Genomic DNA, 23,203 nt, shown 5'->3' with positions numbered 1-23,203 from the left:
TCTGGAGTTAGAGATTAAAAAATTAAAAAAAAAAAAACCCACTCAGTTTTCTTACTACCTCTCTGTAATTATTCCAACTGCCTTCTTCACCAAATGTCAGGTTCCAGGTTTTCTAACCTGTTCTGTTTCTCGGTCTGTTTTGGTGCTAGGATCACACTGCCTTAATGATGATCTAATTTAAAAACATTTGAATATGTAGAAATGAAAATCACATGTAATGCTCTTCCTGTATCATTTAATTCTTCACTTTTTATTCATACGCTAGACAAGGGGGCCATTCTTCAATAACTAGCAGCACATTTATATATGTTAACGTAGTAAATCGCTGTCACTGTCATCTAAGCCAGTCACGTGTTATGGTTTTCAGACTGAAAACTATCGTGACTCTAGGAGCAGAAACATATTTAAAAGTAGTGCCTATGACTAATTCAGAAGGCAACATGCCTCAGTGAACTCTGGCTTAGAGTTGCTGAAGATGCTGACTGTGATTGACACGCTCATGACCTTAAATCACACTCGATCAACTTCTAAGCAAATAATTTCAAATGCCATTTTGTGGATTGATAAGGTAGGAGCCAAGAATGAAATCCGGGTCTGACCTTCTTTTTATCCACCCCGAGCAAACTTTTCTTTCTGGAATTGATATTTATCAGCAGCTTTCGTCTTTCCTGTGTGTTTATGGTGGGGTTGTGGTTTAAATATGGTTCTTATTTCATGGAGCATATGGAAATTGGTGGTGAGAATCAAATTTGCTGCTTTTGGACAAAAAATAGTGCCTTGTTCCATGAAGCAGCTCTCGACAGTGGTTCTAGGTGCTTGATGTGGGGGAGGAGATAGAGAGAGAAGGAGAGTAGCAAAGACTTTTTATGCTTCCCAGGGCAAAACAAAAAGGGAAAAGTGGCAACTGAGGAGCGCCTGAAGAATTAAATGTAGTAATTCAGAAAAACTAAAACTCTAGCATTTTGTTGAAGGAAAAAAAACAAAACCAAACCCACAACTGCTTTCCTTTAAGATGTGAGAATTTTAATTTCTACCAATAATTGGTAATATAATAATTGAGGGGGCTTGGTTTGGAGGAGGACTTGGGACACTTTAGGTAATTTAGGTAATTATTTAGTTCAGGGAACCTTCTCACTAATAGATGCTTATAATTTTTCTGGATACTGTGTACATTCTAATTGATTTACTAAAAGCCACATAGTTTAAAAGCCATGAAAATAATAGTTAATCACAGTAATTGCATAGCACATTTTACAATGCTGAATATGAGAGGATTTTTAGAAAAGGAAGGTTGAACCCAGATAGGTCAAGTGAATTGTGTCAGTTTATTCAGTAGCCTAGGAGCGGAGTTGGATTTGCATATCAACCTTTATCAACGCCCAGTGTGGGTTCTGCCGTGTAGGAAATGCAAACTGCTTTCTCTAAGGATCACCTGGCTGTCTGGAGCACTGGGTGGAGACTGAGAATTAGCCAAGGTCACTTTCAACCACTGTGTGCTCACTGCAAAACAGTTGAGTTCATTGGATTAGAGATAATGAAGGGGAAGTTAGATACACATTTTTCACTTGCTTTTCCTGAGTTAATTTTCTTTTGAGTGAATGAAAAATTCATTTAGTAAAATAAATACCAAATTTTCATATATCTGAAACCACCAGTGGCTCTAAATTGTGTTGCTTTTTGTTTGCTAAGTCATGTCTCACTCTTTGCAACCCCATGAACTTGAGCACTCCAGGCTTCCTTGTCCTTCACTATCTCCTGGAATTTGCTCAAACTCATGTTCATTGAGTCAACGATGCCATCCAACCATCTCATTATCTGTTGCCCCCTTCTCCTCCTGCCCTCAATCTTTTATGATATCAGGGTCTTTTCCAATGAGTCAGCTCTTCGCATCAGGTAGCCAAAGTGTTGGAGCTTCAGCTTCAGCATCAGTCACAAGCAGTGAATTACTTACTCCTCAACTTCACAGAAGGGCTTCTCTGGTGGCTCAGATGGTAAAGAATCTGCCTGCATGCAGGAGACCCAGGTTTGATCACTGGCTTAGGAAGATCCCCTGGAGAAGGGAATGGCTACCCACTCCAGTATTCTTGCCTGGAGAATTCCTTGGACAAAGGAACCTGGTGGGCTACAGTCCATGGGGTCACAAAGAGTTAGGCACGACTGAGCAACTTTCACTTTTTCACTTTCAATTTCACAGAATTCTACTCTGTAAAGGCAAAATAGGCACTAATAGGGCATATTTTTTATCTTTTTGTCATCTTGCTGGGATTAATTTATTCCTCCCCCCTGGGTTAACATGATTTTACATAAAATCATTTCCATGTGTATTTATTTTTTGTTTTTTTCCATGTGAATTTTAAATTAAAATATGAGGTTTTTTTTTTTCCTCCCAGCCATCCTTTTTTTCATCTTGCTGTAAATTTTCTAAACACAGTTAGAGAATATAGTCCGAATATATTCACAAATAGAGAATATATTCCAGGTGTAATATCTGCCTATGCTATATATTCAAATGCATATCATCTTTTCTGTTCATTTGATAAAATGACAACCTCTACCCCTTTCCCAGTTTTCTAAAAAGGCCTGATTGTTGTACTATTGGATTTTTTAAATAAACTGCCCAGTACATTATGTGACTCCCATAAGTCTACCAGATGGATCCCAAAGATACTGAGTCATATTGTTCAGCCTTCTGAACACACATATTGTTAACATTATCTGCCAGCGTTTTAAAAACTCATTTGCAAATATTCCACCTGTTAATAATTCAGAGATTTAGGAGTGTATCTTTTAGTTTTCTTACTTCTTAGAATCCGTTTTAATCCATATCTGTTAACACCAATCAAATACTGAAAAAAGAGCTTGAAGGCTGCCAAGAAGACAACATGACTTTAACATACAAAGAGTTTCAAGCATGTATATGAGGAGTTTTTCCCATAGATCGTATTTTTAAAACATAATATGAAGTCTTTATTGTGTACCTTTCATAGTGCCTTTTGAAATGATTTCTGAATAATCAAAACATTTTGTTATTGAAGCATAATATATCAGATTTAATATAAAAGTCAGATTTAATTGAGGAATGAGATGCCCTGAGAGTGCCTGTAGCTTGACTGAGATATACTTGGTAGACTTTTCCAGGCACTGCCTGCAGTTTCAGTTGGAATTTAGTAATGTAGTTTTATTTTGGGGTGGCTCATTTGCATCCTCAGCAGTACTGTCGTCCTTTCCCTTTGTCCCTCCCTCGCTTCCTTTCTTCTTTCCTCTGAGTCTGAGTCTTGCACCAAGTGTGCGGTGCACTTGCTGTGCCCTGACCTGGGGTTTTGAGGCTGACCGCCAAGGCTCCCTGAGACCCAGAGTGAGACACATGTTCCGTGGGTCTGACAGCCGCTCCTCACGTCGGGGTTTATTTTCCTTCAGTCTCTCTTCCTTCTGAAATATCACTGGAAAGAAAAAAAAAAGACATAAAGCATCTGATCTTGCTTTTCACTTCCTTTTCTATTTCCAGCCACCTGTTCTTGTTTTCTAATTAACCGCAACACAGTGACAAGAGCCAAGATTCTCATGGTTCTGTAAAACGCAGAATAAAAAAAAACCACATCTACTAGATTGATGCTCTAAGGGAGACTCAACATCATATTTGAGGAAGGCGACTCTCTTATTTCCTTGTCCGATTTGTAGAGGAAGCAATGGTGACTTGCCTTCTCACTCCTCTGCTTCAAAAATGAATCAGAGGTTTCTGTGTATAGTGTGTGATAAAGGGGAGGCTTGTTCCTAAGAGCTCAGAAAGGACCAAAGGTGGACTTCGAACCCCATGCTTCTAGGCCAGGGCCTCTGCACAGGCTGATGGCCTCCCAGCACCTGCATGTAAACTGATTCAGTAGAGTCTGGTGTGTGCAGGGTTCAGGGGGTTGATAAACGCCTGGGGAGTCTTCATGGCAGACGCTTGGCCAATAGGAGTAAAATCACCTGGCAACATCCGATGGGCCTTTCCACACTGCCTTTCTCTGAAAAGTATTTGAAACCAAGCAGAGGGTGCTGAGAACTGACAAGGGCCCTGTAAGGATGGGAAAGGAGGAGAGAAAGGAGAAAAACTGGCTAGTAGGAAATGAGAGAGAAGAACTTGCTGTAAATTTCCAAAGTGGCAATTTACTGGGTTAGATGTGGCTAGGAAATTGGAGCAGCCTTTCTGATATTCTCATGCCAGGGTGCTTTCTGCACAGAGGCTGGTGCCAGAAAGGTATCTCCCGGGCGCTTTCCTCCTGAACTGGACTTTTATCACAGTGAAGCAGCAAAAGGTAGCAAAGGTAGCCAAAAGCAGGGAAGGGAGGAGACAGAACAGGTTGGAGAACGGAACCTGGGCGCCTGGGGTGGCAGTCCCTCACTGAGCAGATCCTGAGTGTCTGCTGTGGACCAGGGCTGGGCTCCGGGGTCAGGATAGATGGGGTCGTGTCCTGGGGGCTGATGGTCTAGTGAGGAGGGACAGACCAGCAGCACAGGTCAGGCCACTGTTGGCAGACGGGTGGCCAGTTCATTCCTGACAGCTCTTCGTTCACTCATTCCCTCTTGATGGGAGACTTCCTCCGTAAGGAAGTAGCTTTTCTTCTCTGGGCTGAGGTCAGAACGCTAGTGGGGCATTGCTGCATGGGGCCAGGCGCCCCTTTGGAGTGGGCAGAGCTGGACGATGGCCGGAGGAAGGCTAGTTCCACACTGTGCCCCAGCTCCTGTGCATGTTCCTCCATTAGGAATTCGTAGATAACATCTGTCTGATTTTCACTGCTTCCGGCATCTCTCGGCTTATATGGGAGCCAGAAGGACCCGAGGGCCATGGCGCTGTTTCAGGGCATGGGGACCTCATGCCTGTAGCTCCCACTTCCTGTGGTTGGAAGACACAGTCTCACAGAACTCCTTTTCTGTTGAGATGAATAGCATTCACATTCATCAAAAAACATTTCTCAGTTCATAGCCTCTTTTTGTCATTGGGTTGTGCATGAGGAGATCTGTGAAATATTTTAATCTGACAGTGGAATCGTCTTCAAAAGGGTAGGAAACTGCTCCTTCAAGGAGAGTAAGAAAGATCTTACTTTCTGTTAGGCACAGTGCGCCTCTGCTTGTCCTTCTCAGGCCCCTGCTGTATACGCCTGTCCCCATCCGGGACAAAGAATTGCTACTGAGAGATTATTTAGGTAAAATATTAAAATTTAATCTTGCACTGATGACTTGTCACAGCTGGGAATCTGATTCCTTCTTTAGCAGAAAATGGTGATTGTGAGGATTATGCTGTTCATCTTTAAGGAGGACAGTACAAGAGGATTTTTGTCTCTGTTTTTTGAGGATGCCTCTGAAGGCACTCAGAGAGCGAGGATCAGCTCCTTCCTGCCTCCTTTCCTCTCTCCTTCCTTCCTCCTCTGCCTCCCTCTCCCCTTTCCATCTTGAGTAAAAAGGGAGAGTGTGAGCCTAGTTTTGACCAGGAACTCAGAACCTTTCATTAAATATTTACGAGAGCTGGTAATTCGGTCAAGTAATTCTCATTTGAATGAGGACAGGAAACTCTGCATTGTGTTTCTAGCTGCTTCAGAGCTCTTGGAAGGACAAACTATAAATGACCTCATGCTTCCCTGGTGGCTCAGACATAAAGAATCCGCCTGTAATGCGGGAGACCTGGGTTTGATCCCTGGGTTGGGAAGATCCCCTGGAGGAGGGCATGGCAACCTACTCCAGTATTCTTGCCTGGAGACTCCCCATGGGCAGAGGAACCTGGCGGGGTACAGTCCATGGGGTTGGACACGAGTGAATGACTGACTAAGCACAGCACAGAGGCTTTCTGTGATCAGAAATCACTGTGGATGCGCTGGTGATTCTAAGTGTGTGTGATAAAATGAAACCACAGTCTTGTCTCAAAGGTTTCCCCTGACAACACTCACACACACAGTTACACACTGACACATCTACACATTCACACACACATTCATACATATAAACATTCGTGTACACACCCACACCCCATCTAGGGAGCAGGGCAGACAGTTCTATGTCTACGGACATTCCATCCCGGTCTGCAGCAACCCCAGGAGTGGCCACCAGGGGGCAGCAGAGGCCGCAGAACCTGGCCGGCCCCCTGGAGGGGTGGTGTGGGGAGCTGAGCCTCTGGGGGTGGACCTCTGGGGTAGGAACCTGGCTCCCAGAGAGAGGAGAGGAGAGTTCCCCCAGCATCCCCAAGTTTGTTCTGCTTCCTGTTCGGGCCTAGTATGTCACCTTTTTAAACACATGGGTTCACATGGTCCTTAGCTTTCCTGTCCCCTTTATGCCTGGCTCCCATGTTCCTGGAGTGGCCATCTGTGACCCTACCTGCTCTCCTTTCCTGGCACATCCCTGGGGTGGGGGACTGCAGGAGCCCACAGTCTGGGCCAGCTGGGGTCGTTTAGGGGCTCCAGGAGGGGAGGAGGGGCAGTGGGTGACATGGCCACGCGTGAGAAATGAGCTGAAGAGAAGAGGGGCAGTGGCGGTCACAGGGTGGTCTGTCCCTCCCACCCCATGCTGTTGGAGGGATGGACATGTGGAGGATGGACATCTTTTCATTCTTGTGAAAAGTGTCATATACCCTAGTTTGGAGTCAGACTCTTGTTTCCCTGTTCCTCTGCATTGCCCTTTCTGAATCTCTCCTGCACAGAAATTCTAGAGCTGCTGCTCACTGCAAGAAAGTGGGGGCTGGAGGACTTGGTTTCCTGCATCTTTGGGGTGGAAGGAGGGAAACTTGTAGCTGAGTTTTGCAGAAATCCATGTGGAGACCAGAACAGCCTTTTGGGTCTCTCTGAACTCACAACCCAGTCTTGATGGAGTTATTTGCTATCCAAGTGTTCAGAACATTAAATACCTAACACATTTCCAAGGTAGTATTTTCGCAAGCATTTTTCCTGCCTCAGTTTCCTCGAGTGAAAAACTTTTTTCCCCCGTGTGTGTGTGTGTGTGTGTGTGTGTGTGTCTATGACAAAAAACAAAAGCCGAGCTGCCCTCATAGGGATGTCTGCAGTTTGCGTATTTAGTGACCCAGTGGGGAAAGGTGACAGCTAGAGATGCTGCTTCTTATACAGCATTTACCACCAGCTGTGTGTGATCCAGGGAAAATCACTAATCGGATTTGGCCTCAAAAATGGGAACACTGACCTTTTCCAAAACCCACCAAACTGGAACATAATAGGGTTAATGTCATAGAGGCAAATGACACTTAGGTTGTTGGGGGGGAAACAGTGTATGTTTTTATCAGAAGTATATTCCTAAGGTCCTTAGAAGCATGGTTTTGATGGATATAAATTGGGAATTAGGACCTGTTATTAACCACCTTGCACTTGAGGTCCTCTGATGACTTCCCGTTGGGGCAGGTGCCCGGTGGAACAGCAGGATCTGAGGGGAGGGGGAGAACACGAGGGCTCACGGCAGCCTTCTGGAGGCCAGCCCCAGGGGGTGGGGGGGTCTCTCCAGAAACTGCCCACAGGGATGGGTGCCTGATTGCGTGTGGGGGGATGGGGGAGGGGGTTACCCTTCAGGGTGGAAAGATGCTGAAGACAGATTCAGTCACATCTCGATTTCTTGATTTCAGCATGTTTATATTGGGCGTTTCGAGTTTAAAGCTAATTAAATCGATTCATCATCTTTTGTGAAATACCAAAACGATTTGGTAAATGCTAAGTAGGCTAGCAGATGTTTACATCACTTAACACAAGGCGCAGGCTACCTGCAACGTGTAGGTGATTCATTAATTTCAAGTTAAGTTTCACGCATGTAAGTAAATGGCAAAACTAAGGGTTTCGGTTGCGGCTCCGCCTTCTGCTGTGTTTGTGCTGTGGGTGTCTAGCCAGAAACTTGTTGCCAAGACCCTTGTCAAGGAGCTTTTTCCCCCTGTGTTTTCTTTTAGAATTGTATGGTTTCAGGTCTTATATCTGTCTTTAATCCATTTTGAGTTAATTTTTGTGAGTGGTATGAGATAGGGCCTAGTTTCATTCTTTTACATGTGAATATCCGATTTTTCCAGCACCGTTTTTAAAAAATTTATATTTTCTCAACTTTTTATTTTGTGTTGGTGCGTGGCTGGTTAACAATGTTGTGACAATTTCAGGTGAACAATGAAGGGACTCAGCGATACATATACATGTACCCACTCTCCCCCAAACTCCCCTCCCATCCAGGCTGCCACCTAACATTGAGCGGAGTTCCATGTGCTGTACAGAGGGTCCTTGTTGGTTATCCATTTTGAATATAGCAGTGTGTACATGACCTTCCCAAAGTCCTTAACTGTCCCTTCCCTCGGCAACCATAAGTTCATTTTCCAAGTCTGTGAGTTTCTTTCTGTTTTGTAAGTAAGTTCATTTGTGTAATTTCTTTTTAGATTCCACATATAAGGGATGTCATGTGATATTTCTCCTCTATCTGACTTACTCCACTCAGTATGACACTCCCTGGGTCCATCATGTTTCCAGCACCATTTATTGAAGAGACTGTCTTTTATCTCTTGAGTATTCTTCACTCCACTGTCGAGTATTAGTTGACCATACACGCATGGGTTTATTTCTGGGCTCTCTCTAATGTTCCATTGGTCCGTGTGTTTGTTTTTATGCCAGCACTGCATGGTTTTGATTACTGTAGTGTTTATAAAATAGCTTGAAATCAGGAAATGTGACACCTCGTGCTTTATTCTTCTTTCTCAGAACTTCTTTGGCTATTCGGAGTCTTTTGTGGTTCCATATATAACTTTTTGTTTTGCTTTTCCTCTCTTAAATGCTCTGAGTGGCTTTTACCTCATGACTTCATCCTTCTCTTTCTCTGTTTGAGCTCATTGCATCTCTTTTTGTCCCACATGCTCTGCCATAGGTAGAAATTCCTGACCCAGAGCAAAGTGGTGATGAGGGCAGTTAAGGTTAAACCTGCCTTGCAAATCCCCAAAGGGATCCCCCAGACACAGAATCTCACAGACTGCCTCTGACTTCTTAATCGATATTTCTTCATAATGGATGAGCGAGGGGAAGACGATTTAGCTTGGATGTTAGGTCACAGCTAAATTCAGAGTAGATTTTCTTTTCCTTCTCTGTCTCTTGTTAAGAACTCATCCTGCTCTTACCCTTAGAGCCATCCGTCCTCCACCCAAAGAGTGAAAAGTGACTTCACGCAAGGATCATTTGCGAATTCACACAGATCTGGCTTGGCTGAGATGCTCTTTCTGGGGGCACCCCTGGCCCTTTGGTACCTCGTTGTTGCCCACGCACTTTCGCTGTTTGGTGGTCTCAGCCGATCTCCCTGAGGGCCAGCTGGGGCCTGCCGCCGGTGTACGTCTTCTTGCTTTTCACTTTATCCTTGCTATTGCGTGGAAGTCATCACTCCTTTATTCTAGTGATAGAGCCTTCCTGAGTTGTAAGCTGGGCACATGGCTATCAGGTTGGTGACTGTATTTGTGGTCTTCTGTGTGGTAAGTGTGGCCACGTGGCTCCGTTTCCCCCAGTAAAATGTGAGCAAAGTGATGTTCGCAGGGTCCGCCACAGTTCCTCCAAAGAAAATGCCCCGCCCTTCCTTTTCTCTTTGGCTTCCTTCCAGCCCCAGAGGGGATCTGCGTTAATAAGCTCCACTCATGCAATACTTTGGCCACTTGATACGAAGAGCTGACTCATTGGAAAAGACCCTGATGCTGGGAAAGATTGAGGGGAGGAGGAAAAGGCGATGACTGAGGCTGAGATGGTTGGATGGCATCACTGATTCAATGGACATGAGTTTGAGCAAGCTCCGGGAGATGAAGAAGAGGGGAGCCTGGCGTGCTGCAGTCCATGGGGTTGCAGAGAGTGGGACATGACTGAGCAACTGAACAACAATGTGCAGCTGAGGGCGATGCAGTCAGAAGTGACAGAGCAATGAGATGGAAGGAGGCAGGCTCTTGCGAGAGCCTGGAGAAGCAGAACCACCAGAGGATGCTGGGAGGATGGGAGTAGAAATTGGGCCCATCATTGGGGCAGACCCGTGGAGATTCTGCTGGAAAGGGAGATAGGGAGACAAGAGGGGTATGTGTTAGGCACTCAGTCATGCCCAACTCTTTGCAACCCCATGGATTGTAGCCCACTGGGCTCCTCCATCCATGGGATTCTCCAGGCAAGAATACTGGAGTGGGTTGCCATTTCCTTCTCCAGGGAATCTTCCCAGCCCAGGTTTTAAACCTGGGTCTCCTGCATTGCTGGTGGATTCTTTACTGGTAGAGCCATCAGGGTAGCCCCTGCTGTGCAGGGCTCCTCGCAACTAATGTGGTGGGCCCCTCTAGAGATCTTATTTATTAGCCTCTTTTCCTACTAGCCCTGGCCTGTTTAACCCCCCACACCCCCAATTAACCTTGTGCTTTCCCCTGCCTTTCTGTTCTTGGCCAGGTGAGAAGCCTGGAAGTGAGCCCGAAGAGGCGAAGCTGCAGACCGCCAGCAGACAGATCGTGCAGAATGCCATCCTGCGAGCCGTGCAGCAGGTCTCCCAGGAGAGCCAGAGCCGGAGGAGGGACGCCAGGGCCGGCGACACCGCCCGGGGCAACCTCCGGCCGGGCGCGGGGGAATCGACCAAGAAGCATGAGAAGTAACACGCAGACGGGGCTCTTATCACACGCTTGGTTTCCAGCCCTTTTTCAAGTGTAGGATGTGTCACCAGAAACGTTGCCGGTAAAGCAGACCGAAGAGCCATTCACACCTAGCAGTAGGACGAATTCGAGCTAGCCCTTGGCCGAGGGGCTCTCTCGGGCACGTGCATCAGACAGCTCTGTCCCTATGAAGGCAGGGCCTCCGAAACAGGCAGACAAGACGCTGCCATTGCAGGTGTAGTTTCGCAGCACAATTCATTTCTAAAGTTCTTTTAAAAAAAATGGTTCTGTCTTCTTTGTTTATTTGGCCTTGTATGCATTCTTCCTGTAACTTAACTCACCAGTTCTCTCTGCTGAAGCACCGAGTGCCCTACTGTGGTCTTTACAATATTTAAACAAGGCTTGCTGGAAAGGTGAGGGAAGGGCATTGCAGTCCTCCTCAAATATGGAACTGAAGGCTTTAATAAAGTGGGTTCAGGCCCAAGATCATATTAAGAAAAGGTAAATTCTAAGTCCCTCAGGATCTTATAGAGGCATGTATTTATATTATTTTGTAAAAAAAAAAAAAAAAAAAAGGAAGAATTTAGATTTTCAAGGACTCAGTCTCAATTCTCTCAATTGTTTGATAGTTGATATTTTCTCCCTGTGCAGAAAGCCTTGCGAAATAGTACAAATTTCTTTTTCTATTTCACAGTGAAAGTAAGACAGGTGAACCTAAGTGCACGAGTGAAGAAGAGCCGGGATTGTAGATTCCATCCTGAGACGCCCTGGGGTCTGATCATGAGATGCGGGGTCCTCGGAGGGAGCTCTGAAGCCTTATAAATGCCATGTGGCCATCAGACTATGCATATAACACTAGTAATTTGCAAAGAGGAACTTTCCTTCTCCCATCCACAAATTAGATTTTTTTTTTTTGAGACTATGAATATCATACCTATCTTGAACGAATGACATGTAAAATGGGAAAAATCGTTTTCTCAACTCTCTGAAATGTGAAAATACAGTGAGATCAACAAAGCGACCATGTTGTGAATGCAGTCGTGGGAGTGTATGTGCGCAAATGGATAAAGCCACCTGTGTTGCCACAGAGTGAGCTCTGCTCCCCTCCCGCGTGGGGCCGTACAGCCCTCTGTGTCCCCGCTGTCCTAATCCCTGGGCTCCCCAACAGTTACTGAGCTTCCGAGAACAGAGGAAGAGTCTGACCTTTGTTAGAAACTTTTGGGCTTCCGAGTGTCAGTATCTACATCTGACGGTTTTTTTAAAAAGCAAAGTACCAGCGAATGAAGTATGACTGATATTGACAGACTTCTAAAATCCCACTATTTACACTTTCCAGAATGGATACTGTTGAGAAATAAATGAGAACAGTGTCTCATCAGTTCTGTTAGACACTCTCACACCATGTGGAATGTGATGGAATAAATTTACAGGGAGAATGATTAGGGAGGGAGCAGAGGGGTGAACCTTCAAATGTGGTTTATTCATAATTTTCTGTAATACTCATGACAGTTGAAGAACGAGTTTAAGTTGAAGTTATATAATGGATGGAATATAATTGTACAACCTAGATAATAGGAATGAAGGTATTAAGGGAACTGAGTCAGGAGTATCCACGATTGAAAAAATAAATCTAATGCTTGTATTTTGCAAGTGATCCGGCCCTCTGTCTACTGAGATGTCTGGATAGAACCAGCCTTGGGTTTAGCTGCCAGATGGCAGAAACCCATAAACATGCTCTCTTTCCTTTCTGGTGTGTCTGTGCTAATACTCTGGGGGATCTTGGAGAATCTCTGATTAACCTCTGTATCTAAATGTTATTTATAAATAAAATATACCCAGCTTTGAAACATGTTGTCATTTTAAGCCAAGTTTTCTTCACCCTACTGTTTGGCTCCTTTCATATGGGTCCATGAGGCATCCCAAGGCTGTTTTCCAAACCTCTAGATTCTGGGATCCTGAAAGCACTTCTTAATGGGTCGTCACTGACCCTGTCTGAACACAGCTGTGGGATGCGGGTTCCTGAAGCGTGCAGGAAAGCTTGTGTGTGCTAAGAGGTGGCCTTTTGATCTCAGGAAGTGCAGGTAAGTAGGTTTGGAAGCCAGGTGTCTTTCATGGTCTTTCTGAGATGGAAAGTCTACAGCAAGGAACAGAGATATTGATATGTTCTTGGAAGGCAAAAAGAAAGTTTATCTGTCACTGCACTCGACAGGTTGGTGCCTTATTAGAATCCTAAGGAAATGGCAACCACTCCAGTATTCTTGCCTGGAGAGTCCCATGGACAGAGGAGCATGGTGGACTACAGTCCATGGGGTCACAAAGAGTTGGACACAGCTGAGTGACTGAACACACAAGAAAACTCAGCCATAAAAATAAATGCATCTGATAAAGTCCTCCTTGTATCTGTCTCAGTATAAAGTTATGAGGTTTTAAAGGAGCCAACAGAACTTCATTTGGAGGTGGCCTTTCCCCTGATTATGCTCACAAGCCAGCACAAAGCTTTTGGTCCTAGGAATCGGTTGTATATGTGTGCTCAGGCATGTCTGACTTTCTGTGACCCCATGGACTGCAGCCCGCCAGGCTCCTCTGTCCATGGGATTTTCCAGGCAAGAATACTGGAATTAGTGGGAGCATGTATTTCATGTCCTTTACCTTCCTGGCTTAATAGATAGTAAAACGCGCATAGACCTCGCAACTCTGTTTTCAGCTCTTTGTCTTGGGCTTTGCCTGTCCCTGGCGTGGAGCTGGAGAGAAATTCCTTTTGCTGCTTTGTTTTTCTGCAGTCACCCAGCCACCATGAACAGTATTTCAAAGAGAACTTACTGCTTCATCTTTGTTTCTCTTTTTTCTCCTTTAGCTGCTTTAGTCTCCATTTATGGCATGGTTTCTGGTTACAAGTAAATGAATCGGCCATTTAAAAATAATCTTTGAAACTGCGCCACTTTGACTATTTTCAAAGTTTAAGGTCTATAAAAAATTACTATTAAAAATTACAAAAAAGGAAGGAATTTTACACTTATCCGCAGTAACAACTATTCTAACTAAAAAGTAGAAGAGAATGAAATCCCTGAAAAATCTGGTAACTAGTTTAGCAACTCTAGGACCCAAACTGGTGTAAAAACTAAATACCCCAGTTTGAGTAATTCTTCAGTTTATGTAAAGAGAAAGTAGAAAATACAATCATATTGTTGGCTCTCTTGAGTGTGAGAAAGTTTTCTGAAATATGTGACTACACGTTAACTCACGTGTGTTATCACAACTTCACTATCAAGTTGTAGTCAGGAAGATTTTATTCTCCTTTTGCAGAGAAAGTCACACTGAATCTCAGAGAGGGTAAGTATGAAAAGTGAGTAGCTATTGGGCATAAGAACACATACATCGGGCTTCCCAGGTGGCTCAGTGGTAAAGAATCCGCCTGTCAATGCTGGAATCCCAGGAGACGGAGTTTGATCTCTGTGTTGGGACGATTCCCTGGAAGAGGAAATGGCAACCTGCTCTGATATTCTTTATTTTTTTTCCAGGTAAGAATACTGGGGTGGGTTGCCATTTCCTTCTCTAGGGGATAGTCCCAACCCAGCGATTGAACCCTGTCTCCTATGTCTCCTGCATTGGCAGGAGAATTCTTTACCACTAAGGAAAGGAGGATTCTTTACCACCTGGGAAGCCCCGTGCCTAATCCCCACTTCAGTATTCAGGAGAGTCCCATTAACAAAGGAAACCGGTGGGCTATAATCCATAGGGTCACAGAAGAGTTGGACACAACTGATCACATACCTACATCCGTCACTGTTCTTTGTGGGCACGTGCATTAGCTGGGGAACTTAAGAATATAAATTCCAGGGATACTTATGTTAAGATGGACTAATCAAACTGCCTTACAGAATAAGGAATGTAAGACATAGTAAAGGGCCAGCAAAAGCCATCATCGGGAGTAAAAGAATGCCATCACCCATGAAAAGTGGCAGCAAAGAAAAGAAACAGGAGACCCCAAGGGAACAAAACAGAAAATGGCAGCAGAGCATGGGAAGCGACTCCTTTCCCTTCTGCTCCTCAGAAGCCACAGAATCCTGACCCCCATGTGGAGAAAAGCGGATGAGGAGGTGTCGTGATTGTCTTCTGGCTCCAGTGTAGGGTAGAAATAGGTGAAACAGGAAACAGGACTCCTTTCAGAGACATGACAACCTGGTCTTACAGAAATGAAAACAGGGAGACAGGAAACAAAACACATATTTAGAAATCTCATCATTTTCCAGGGAAATGGATACATATACTCAACAGTGATATTTCCAAGAATCAAAGAAAAATTCTTGAAAATCCTAGGCTAAGAGCTAGTCCTTCACAGAGGTAGAACTTGGAGCTGGTGTCAGACTCCTTCAGAGCAGTGTGTGACATCCTAAGGTAAGAGAGAAAGGCTCTGGAGAAGCTCTGAAGGATGGAAAGTGTGAAGCAAGGATGTTATTCCCAGCCAAGACGTCACTCAAGGACAAATACTATCATAAAAAAATGGTCAAGAGCCCTTCTTTGAAAACCTACTTGGCTGGAAACTTCAGCCAACTAAAAAGATAAAGAATCTAGGTTGTTGACCATAAAGAAAGCTGAGTGCTGAAGAATTAATGCTTTTGAACTGTGGTGCTGGAGAAGACTCTTGAGAGTCCCCCTTGGACTGCAAGAAGATCAATCCTAAAGGAAATCAGTCCTGAATATTCATTGGAAGGACTGATGCTGAGGCTGAAGCTCCAATTCTTTGGCCACCTGATTCGAAGAACTGAGTAATTGGAAAAGACCCTGATGCTGGGAAAGATTGAAGGCAGGAGGTGAAGGGGACGACAGGGATGAGATGGTAGGATGGCATCACTGACTCAATGGACATGAGTTTGAGCAAGCTCTGGGAGTTGGTGATGGACAAGAAAGCCTGGTGTGCTGCAGTCCATGGGGTCACGACTGAGCAACTGAACTGAGCTGAACTGAACTGAGGTTGTTGGGAAGCTGTAGTATAATGATCAGTGAAGAGCAATTCATGCGTGCTAAGTCACTTCAGTCATGTTTGACTCTGCGACCATATGGGCAGTAGTCTGCCAGGCTCCTCTGTCTATGGGATTCTCTAGGCAGGAATACTGGAGTGGGTTGCCCTGTGCCCCTCTAGGGGATCGTCCCAACCCAGGAATTGAACCTGCGACTTCTGCATTGCAGGTGGATTCTTTACTGCTGAGCCACTGGGGAAGCCCAGTGAGGAGCAGTGTTTTCACTTAAATATCAAATGAACATGATGTAATTGCAAAAATTGGGCTAATGAAAAGATTGTGAGTTGTTCTACCTTGACAAAATAAAAACATAACTTACAAAAATCAGGAGATGGGGCTGAGGACATGACATTGTGCTAATGACTTCATCTATTAGAGAAAGACAATTTATCTCATCTTAACTTGAATGATTTAGCTTTAAAAAAAACCAAAGATTCCAATCCCTTAATTGATTTCAAAAATGTCCTTAACCCTCAAGGAATGCATTAAAAAATAATTTCTTATGATAAAGGTTTATTTAAAGTGTAGCGATTCCTTTAGCTTCCTTTTAGTTTCTCTTTCTTTCATGAAATTAAAAATGAATGAAGTTACATATATTAATTCCCTGGATACCAGGCATGACTGTTGTTTGCTCACGCTTCCACTGAAGGTGATCACTAGACTCTTGCAACTCTGAAGATCTGGAGTTATCATCCAATTGGGAAAAAACAATTCTGCTGATTCTTACACCTGGATCACAGATCCTATGGTTCTATGCAATAACAGAAGAAGAGATAGCTTTATTCACATACTGCTTTCATTTTTAAAATCCCTTGTTCTCTTTTCTTATTGAAGTATAATAATAGTTGATTTACAATGTTGGTTAGCTTCAGGTATATAGCAAAGTGATTCAGTTATACATATATAATTAATATATATAATTAATATAACCCAATATTATAATTATATACTATTATTAAATATATTATCATGTAATATAATATAAATTACATAATTATATTATTAAAATATATTGTAAGGTATAATTTATAAAATATTTTATAGAGTATTATATATTTTTTATTTTATATACTAAAATATATTATAAAATATAATAATATATATAATATATCAACTATAATATATATTATATATCTACTATTATATATCTACTATAATATATGTGTGTATATATATATATATATATAAGATATATCTATAATATATCTATACTACCCACCAGGGAAGTGTATATATATGTATAAATAATACATATATATACATACAAATGGAGAAGGAAATGGCAACCCACTCCAGTGTTCTTTCCTGGAGAATCCCAGGGACAGCGGAGCCTGGTGGGCTGCCATCTATGGGGTCGCACAGAGTCGGACACGACTGAAGCAACTTAGCGGCAGCAGCAGCAGCAGCATACATACAAAAATATATATACTTCCCTAGTGGCTTAGCGGAGAAGGCAATGGCACCCCACTCCAGTACTCTTGCCTGGAAAACCCCATGGGCGGAGGAGCCTGGTGGGCTGCAGTCCATGGGGTCGCTAAGAGTCGGACACGACTGAGTGACTTGACTTTCACTTTTCACTTTCATGCATTGGAGAAGGAACTGGCAACCCACTCCAGTGTTCTTGCCTGGAGAATCCCAGGGACGGGGGAGCCTGGTGGGCTGCCGTCTATGGGGTCGCACAGAGCCGGACACGACTGAAGAGACTTAGCAGCAGCAGCAGCAGTGGCTTAGCTGGTAAAGAATCTGCCTGCAGTGCAGCAGATCTGGGTTTGATCCCTGGGTCGGGAAGATCCCCTGAGAGGGGAATGGCTACCCACTCCAGTACTCTTGCCTAGAGAATTCCATGGACAGAGGAGCCTGGTGGGCTACAGAATATATATATGTGTGTATTTTATTTTTCAGATTCTTTTTCCTTGTAGGTTATTACAAGATGTCAAATATAATTCTCTGTGCTCTACAGTAGGACCTTGTTGGGTATCTATTTTATATACAGTAGTGTGTATATGCTAATCCCAAACCCCTAATTCGTCCCTGCCTCACCCCTTTCCCCTTTGGTAACTGTAAGTTTGTTTTCTGTCTCTGGGTCTGTTTCTAATTTGTAAATAAGTGCGTTTGTATCTTTTTTTTTTTAGATTTCACATATAGGTCATATGATGTTTTTCTGTCTGGCTTACTTTGCTTAGCATGATAATCTCTAGGTCCATCTATGTTGCTGTAAATGGCATTATTTCTTCTTTTTTATGCTGAGTGACATTCCATTGTATAAACATACCACATCTTTATCTAGTCATTTGTTCATGGATGTTGAGGTTGTTTCCATGTTTTGGCTATTGTATGTAAATAGTGCTCTTATGAACATTGGGATGCATATATCTTTTCTAATTATAGTTTCCTCAGGATATATGCCCAATAGTGGGATTGCAGGATCATATGGTGGTTCTATTTTTAGTTTTTTAAGGAACCCCCATACTGTTCTCCATAGTGGCCGGACCAATTTACATTCCCACCAACAGTGTAGGAGAGTTCCGTTTTCTCCATACTCTCTTCAGCATTTGTTATTTGTAGACTTTTTGAGGGTGACCATTCTGACCAGAGTGAGGTGGTACCTAATTATCATTTTGATTTGCATTTCTCTAATAATTAGTGATGTTGAATATCTTTTCCTTTGCCTGTTGGCCATCTGAATTCACATACTGCTTTTCAGTTTTTAAAGTAAAAAATGTGCCTTGTGTGTGTGCTCAGTCATATCTGACTCTTTGCAACCCCATGAACTGTATAGCTCGCCAGGCTCCTCTCTGTTCATGGAATTCTCCAGCCATTTCCTTCTCCAGGGAATCTTCCCAATCCAGGGATCTAACCTGTGCTTCTTGTGTCTCCTGCATTGGCAGGTGGATTCTTCACCACTGAGCCACCTGGGAAGCCAAGAATGTGCCTTCAGTTCAGTTCAGTCACTCAGTTGTGTCCGACTCTGCAACCCCATGAATTGCAGCACGCCAGGCCTCCCTGTCCATCACCAACTCCTGGAGTTCACTCAAACTCGTGTCCATCGAGTCGGTGATGCCATCCAGCCATCTCATCCTCTGTCATCCCCTTCTTCTCCTGCCCTCAATCCCTCCCAGCATCAGCATCTTTTCCAATGAGTCAACTCTTCGTATGAGGTGGCCAAAGTATAGGAGGTTCAACTTTAGCATCAGTTCTTCCAAATAACACCCAGGACTGACCTCCTTTAGAATAGACTGGTTGGATCTTCTTGCAGTCCAAGGGACTCTCAAGAGTCTTCTCCAACACCACAGTTCAAAAGCATCAATTCTTCGGCGCTCAGCTTTCTTCACAGTCCAACTCTCACATCCATACATGACCACTGGAAAAACCATAGCCTTGACTAGACGAACCTTTGTTGGCAAAGTCATGTCTGTGCTTTTGAATATGCTATCTAGGTTGGTCACAACTTTCCTTCCAAGGAGTAAGCGTCTTTTAATTTCATGGCTGCAATCACCATCTGAAGTTACTTTGGAGCCCCCAAAAATAAAGTCTGACACTGTTTCCACTGTTTCCCCATCTATTTCCCATGAAGTGATGGGATCAGATGCCATGATCTTTGTTTTCTGAATGAGAATGTGCCTTAGATCCTCTCAACTGAATTCTACCAAACCATTTAACCAGTGTTTTCTCTACACGCCTGACACTTGTGTTTAAGAACCAACCTCCTGCACACTCTGCACTAATGCTCAACTACTTGTTACACGTGTGGCCAGCGTTGTTGGTGGGCACTCATAATCCCTTAGCATTTGCCATTTTCCTCCACTTGTGTGCTCAGCCCACACAAGGATAGCTGGAGGCACCAGGGAGCTAGGTCCCCAGGTGAGGCTTTCAAATGGTAATGGATGGTAATAAGTACCCCAGCCTCCTTGCCCTTGGGTGGACCAATCCAGAGGCTCTTATCATGACCAGCCTGATTCATTTCAGGTGTACACGGTCCCTCCCTTTCCTCTCTCTCTCTCACTCCGCCATCTTCCCACTGGTAATTTCTTGGGTAAGCTCCGAAATGAACTACTTTCATTCAAATCTTCATCTCAGAGTGAACTTTTCTCAGAAACCCAAACTATGGTACTATGCGCTTAGTCACTCAGTCATGTCCGACTCTTTGAGACCCCATGGACTGTATCCCACCAGGCTCCTCTGTCCATGGGATTCTCCAGGCAAGAATACTGGAGTGGGTTGCTATTTCCTCCTCAATGGGCTCTTCCAGACCCAGGGATTGAGCCCCTGAGCCATCTGGGAAGTTCAGTGGTTCTATGATTGTTTCTTATCAAAGAAAACTGAACTCACTAAAGACTCATGTTTGTTGCAGGCAAAGCTGAGCAGCTTTTTCGGAAAGATAATCTGCCTGAGCGGAAGCTGGCATCATTTGAAACAAATCCCTGATGTCACAGACTGTGAGTTACTGAAGAAATCAGACGTGGTGTGTATTTTAACTTTATTATGGAGATCTTGGCTGTCTTGATATTGATTTATCTTGGTCCTGTTTTCCAAGTTGGCTAATTTATAACAATTGAACCTACATAAATGTTATATAAACAGGAGAGGGAGGGAAAAGCGGCTGAGGTACTGTTGCCGGGCCATCCACCTCGTGAATCTAAAGAGCTGAGATGTAACAGGAAGCTAATGTCAAGTCCCCAAACTTGAGCAGCTCCTTTCCTGACAAAATGGAGTCCTTTTTGGCAATTCTTGAGAGGGTCACCCCCCTTGACATTTATTTATTGTTTTGCCTCTGGTTTATAATTAAAGGTTGCCCTTTGAAGTCTGGAGAAATTGGAAGTCTGGAGAAATTCTCCAGAATAAATTCATGAAGATTTAGAATTTCTTCCTAGTTTTTTAAAAGTTCAAAGTGGGTGGGAAAAGGCAGTGTTGTTGGAATCAAGGGAGCAGGAATCTGTCCACCAGGTGGGCTTGTGCTCCAGGTGTGATCACTCAGACACCCTGTGTTGGTCCTTCACACCATTTATCACAATCTGCCATTACATGTTTATTTTTTAGGTTATTTGCTTAATTTCTATTTCTACAGCTAAACTGTAGGCTTCATGAAAACAGGTGACATGTCTGTCTTGATAACCTGTATCTTCATATGGTGTCAGCAAAGAGTAAGCTTCCAGTAATTACTTGCTGAACAAGCGAATACATTACCTGCATGGTATCAACAAATTTCTTAATTTCCTGAGACTTGGTTTCCAAAATGTAAAATAAAAATTGGCTAAGATGATCACTAAGCTTCTTTCTGGTTCTAAAATTAAATTATTCCATGTAGGGTTTTTTTTTTCCTCTAATTTTTAAATTGAGGTTTTATATAAATGTACAGCTTGATGAATTTTTATGTATGTGTATAGCCAGGGAAGTACCATTAGATTGATATAAGCACATTTCCTCATGCCCCTGCCCGATTGATACCTCCATAAAACTAACCACCATTTTGACCTATATAATTAAAGATTAGTTTTGCTCATTTTTAAACTTCATTAAAGATGGAATCATGCAGTATGCACTCTTTTTTGTTTGGGGGGAGTTTTTTCCTCAACATTTTGTCTGAGATTCACTCATGTTGGTGAAAATAGTGGTAATTTTTTTTTTAATTTGCTTTGTATTCTATTACATAAATATATCTCTAGTTATCAACTCCATTAGGGTTTCCCCTCAGTTTTGGATATCACGAATAACATCCTTGTCCATATCTTTGGGTAATTAGCCAGGAGTAGAATTTCTGGGTCATCACATATATGTGTTTACTAGATTCTGTCAAAGGGGTTTCCAGTGTGGTAGTAATATGTGAGAGTTCCAATTGCTTCATATGTTTGAGGCAGACCTCATCCTTCTAGAGGGCCTGTGTTTCCTGAAACATGAGTTATGGGGAATTTCACTTCCCAGCCTCCTGCCCATTCTGCCAGAATCCAGCATGAGTCCTCTGGGGGAAAGCCCCCTTTTGGATATCTCTTGTTTCTATTCAGTCCATCAGACTGCCAGAATCCTTGCTGATTTCACTTTCCTCAGTCCTCATCCAGAATCAGCCAAGACCACTCCCCCCTGCCCTGCCCCCTCCAGAAAGACTTGCCCTGATTTTCGACTCCTGTTTAGCCAGTTCCCATCACACCTCATTACTCTGCTTTATTTCAAGTATGCGTGCTTAGTTGCTCAGTTGTGTCCAACTCTTTGTGACCCTTTGTACTGTAGCTCACCAGGCTCCTCTGTCCATGAAATTCTCCAGGCAAGAACACTAGAGTGGGTTGCCTCCAGGGGATCTTCCTGGCCCAGAGATTGAACCCATGTCTCCTGCACTGGCAGGCAGATTCTTTACCCACTGAGACCTTGGGGAAGCCCTATTTGAAGTATGCTCTTGGTAATTCATCTACTTTTTTACCTCTAGTTGCTATAGCAAGAGCATTGGGCTATGTTCTTTCCTGAAGCAGAAATCCTCTGATTCTGTGAATTATTACTCTAGACATGGCACTAGTGATATCATACCAGTTACAGATTGACTAGGATCAAAGAAAAGAACAAAAGGCCAGTTTTGTTCCATTAGTTCCCATTTGTTTTAGAATTACAATATGGGGCAACCTTGAGTAACTTCCCTGATGTGCTTTCTGATAGTTTCATAACAAGGAAGTTTTGATAAGATCGTAGTCACTTAAATCATGTCGAGGAGGGTAATAAAGGAATCCAGTGCTATTAGAGAACAGCTCTTCTCATCTCTTCATCTGTTTTATCCAACATTCTGCAAATTTTCCTTTTCTCCACTGCAATCATCTTTTCTGCCTCCATCCAGCTTCTGTGTCACCCCCACGCCTTAATGATTGTGAATCCATCTTTGGAAGGAGACGAGGTGAAAGAAGGGAAGGGAGAAGGCTAATGCAGATCAGGAAGGGAGTGAGATTAGTGCTCTAAGTGGAAATGTCATATATGGGCACGTCCACAAGGACAGGCGTGTGTGTACTGTATGTGTGCATTGGTATGTATTGGGGTGTATTTATGTTCTAGGTCTGAACATGCATATGGAGGATAAAATTAAGTTAATAGTTTTGATCTTGGTTCTAAATGAAAAGCAGGCATGTTTGATAACAATTTTCATAAGTATTAAATAATTTGCATTAAAAATAATTTCTTTGAGTTGCACTCTTCTGTGGCATTAGCACAATTAGAAGTGGTTTTTTTCAGACACAGCTTCCCTGGTAGCTGAGATGGTAAAGCATCTGCCTGCAGTGCAGGAGACCCAGGTTCAATCCCTGGGTTGGGAAGATCCCCAGGAGAAGGAAATGGCAACCTACTCCAGTATTCTTGCCTGGAAAATTACATGGATGGAAGAGCCTAGTAGGCTACAGTCCATGGGGTCGCTAAGAGTCAGACACGAATGAGCGATTTCACTTCTTCAGACACATGACCTCTTGATTTCCTGGCAACCTTGTCAGCCAGGCTTCTAAAGAAAATTCTTTCATTCAGATTGATTTATGAACTCAGAGTCCTTCTGTTGTCTTAAAAAGAACAAAACAAAGGCAACAGAACAAAAATACCTTCCATCATCTTTACTAAAATAATTTTCCTTTTGGAG

The 23,203-nt window shown here is 43.4% G+C and overlaps 1 protein-coding gene and 1 non-coding gene across 4 annotated transcripts in view; both read left to right on the top strand.

Moving 5' to 3' along the window:
- Window positions 1-11,489, top strand: part of AKAIN1 (A-kinase anchor inhibitor 1) — a 45,601-nt gene extending 34,112 nt beyond the window's left edge. Inside the window, exons 2-3 of one of the 3 annotated variants that reach the window (XR_008706472.1) lie at window positions 10,395-10,673; window positions 11,286-11,489. Coding sequence is in view for 1 of the 3 variants with exons in the window: in XM_055559014.1 (XP_055414989.1) it covers window positions 10,395-10,594 (200 nt within the window). In the remaining 2 variants the exon portion in view is untranslated. Of the gene's footprint in view, window positions 1-10,394; window positions 11,179-11,285 lie in introns of those variants that run through there. The other 2 variants (XR_008706473.1, XM_055559014.1) reach the window with 2 other exon arrangements.
- Window positions 11,490-22,820: 11,331 nt separating this feature from the next.
- Window positions 22,821-22,892, top strand: TRNAC-GCA (transfer RNA cysteine (anticodon GCA)). The gene has a single exon. It is a non-coding gene; the product is annotated as a tRNA-Cys (tRNA).
- The last annotated feature ends 311 nt before the right edge of the window (window positions 22,893-23,203 follow it).

The sequence above is a fragment of the Bubalus kerabau genome, chromosome 21 (assembly GCF_029407905.1).
Source record: "Bubalus kerabau isolate K-KA32 ecotype Philippines breed swamp buffalo chromosome 21, PCC_UOA_SB_1v2, whole genome shotgun sequence".
NCBI lineage: Eukaryota > Metazoa > Chordata > Mammalia > Artiodactyla > Bovidae > Bubalus > Bubalus kerabau.
This window is presented reverse-complemented; position numbering and strand designations above follow the sequence as displayed.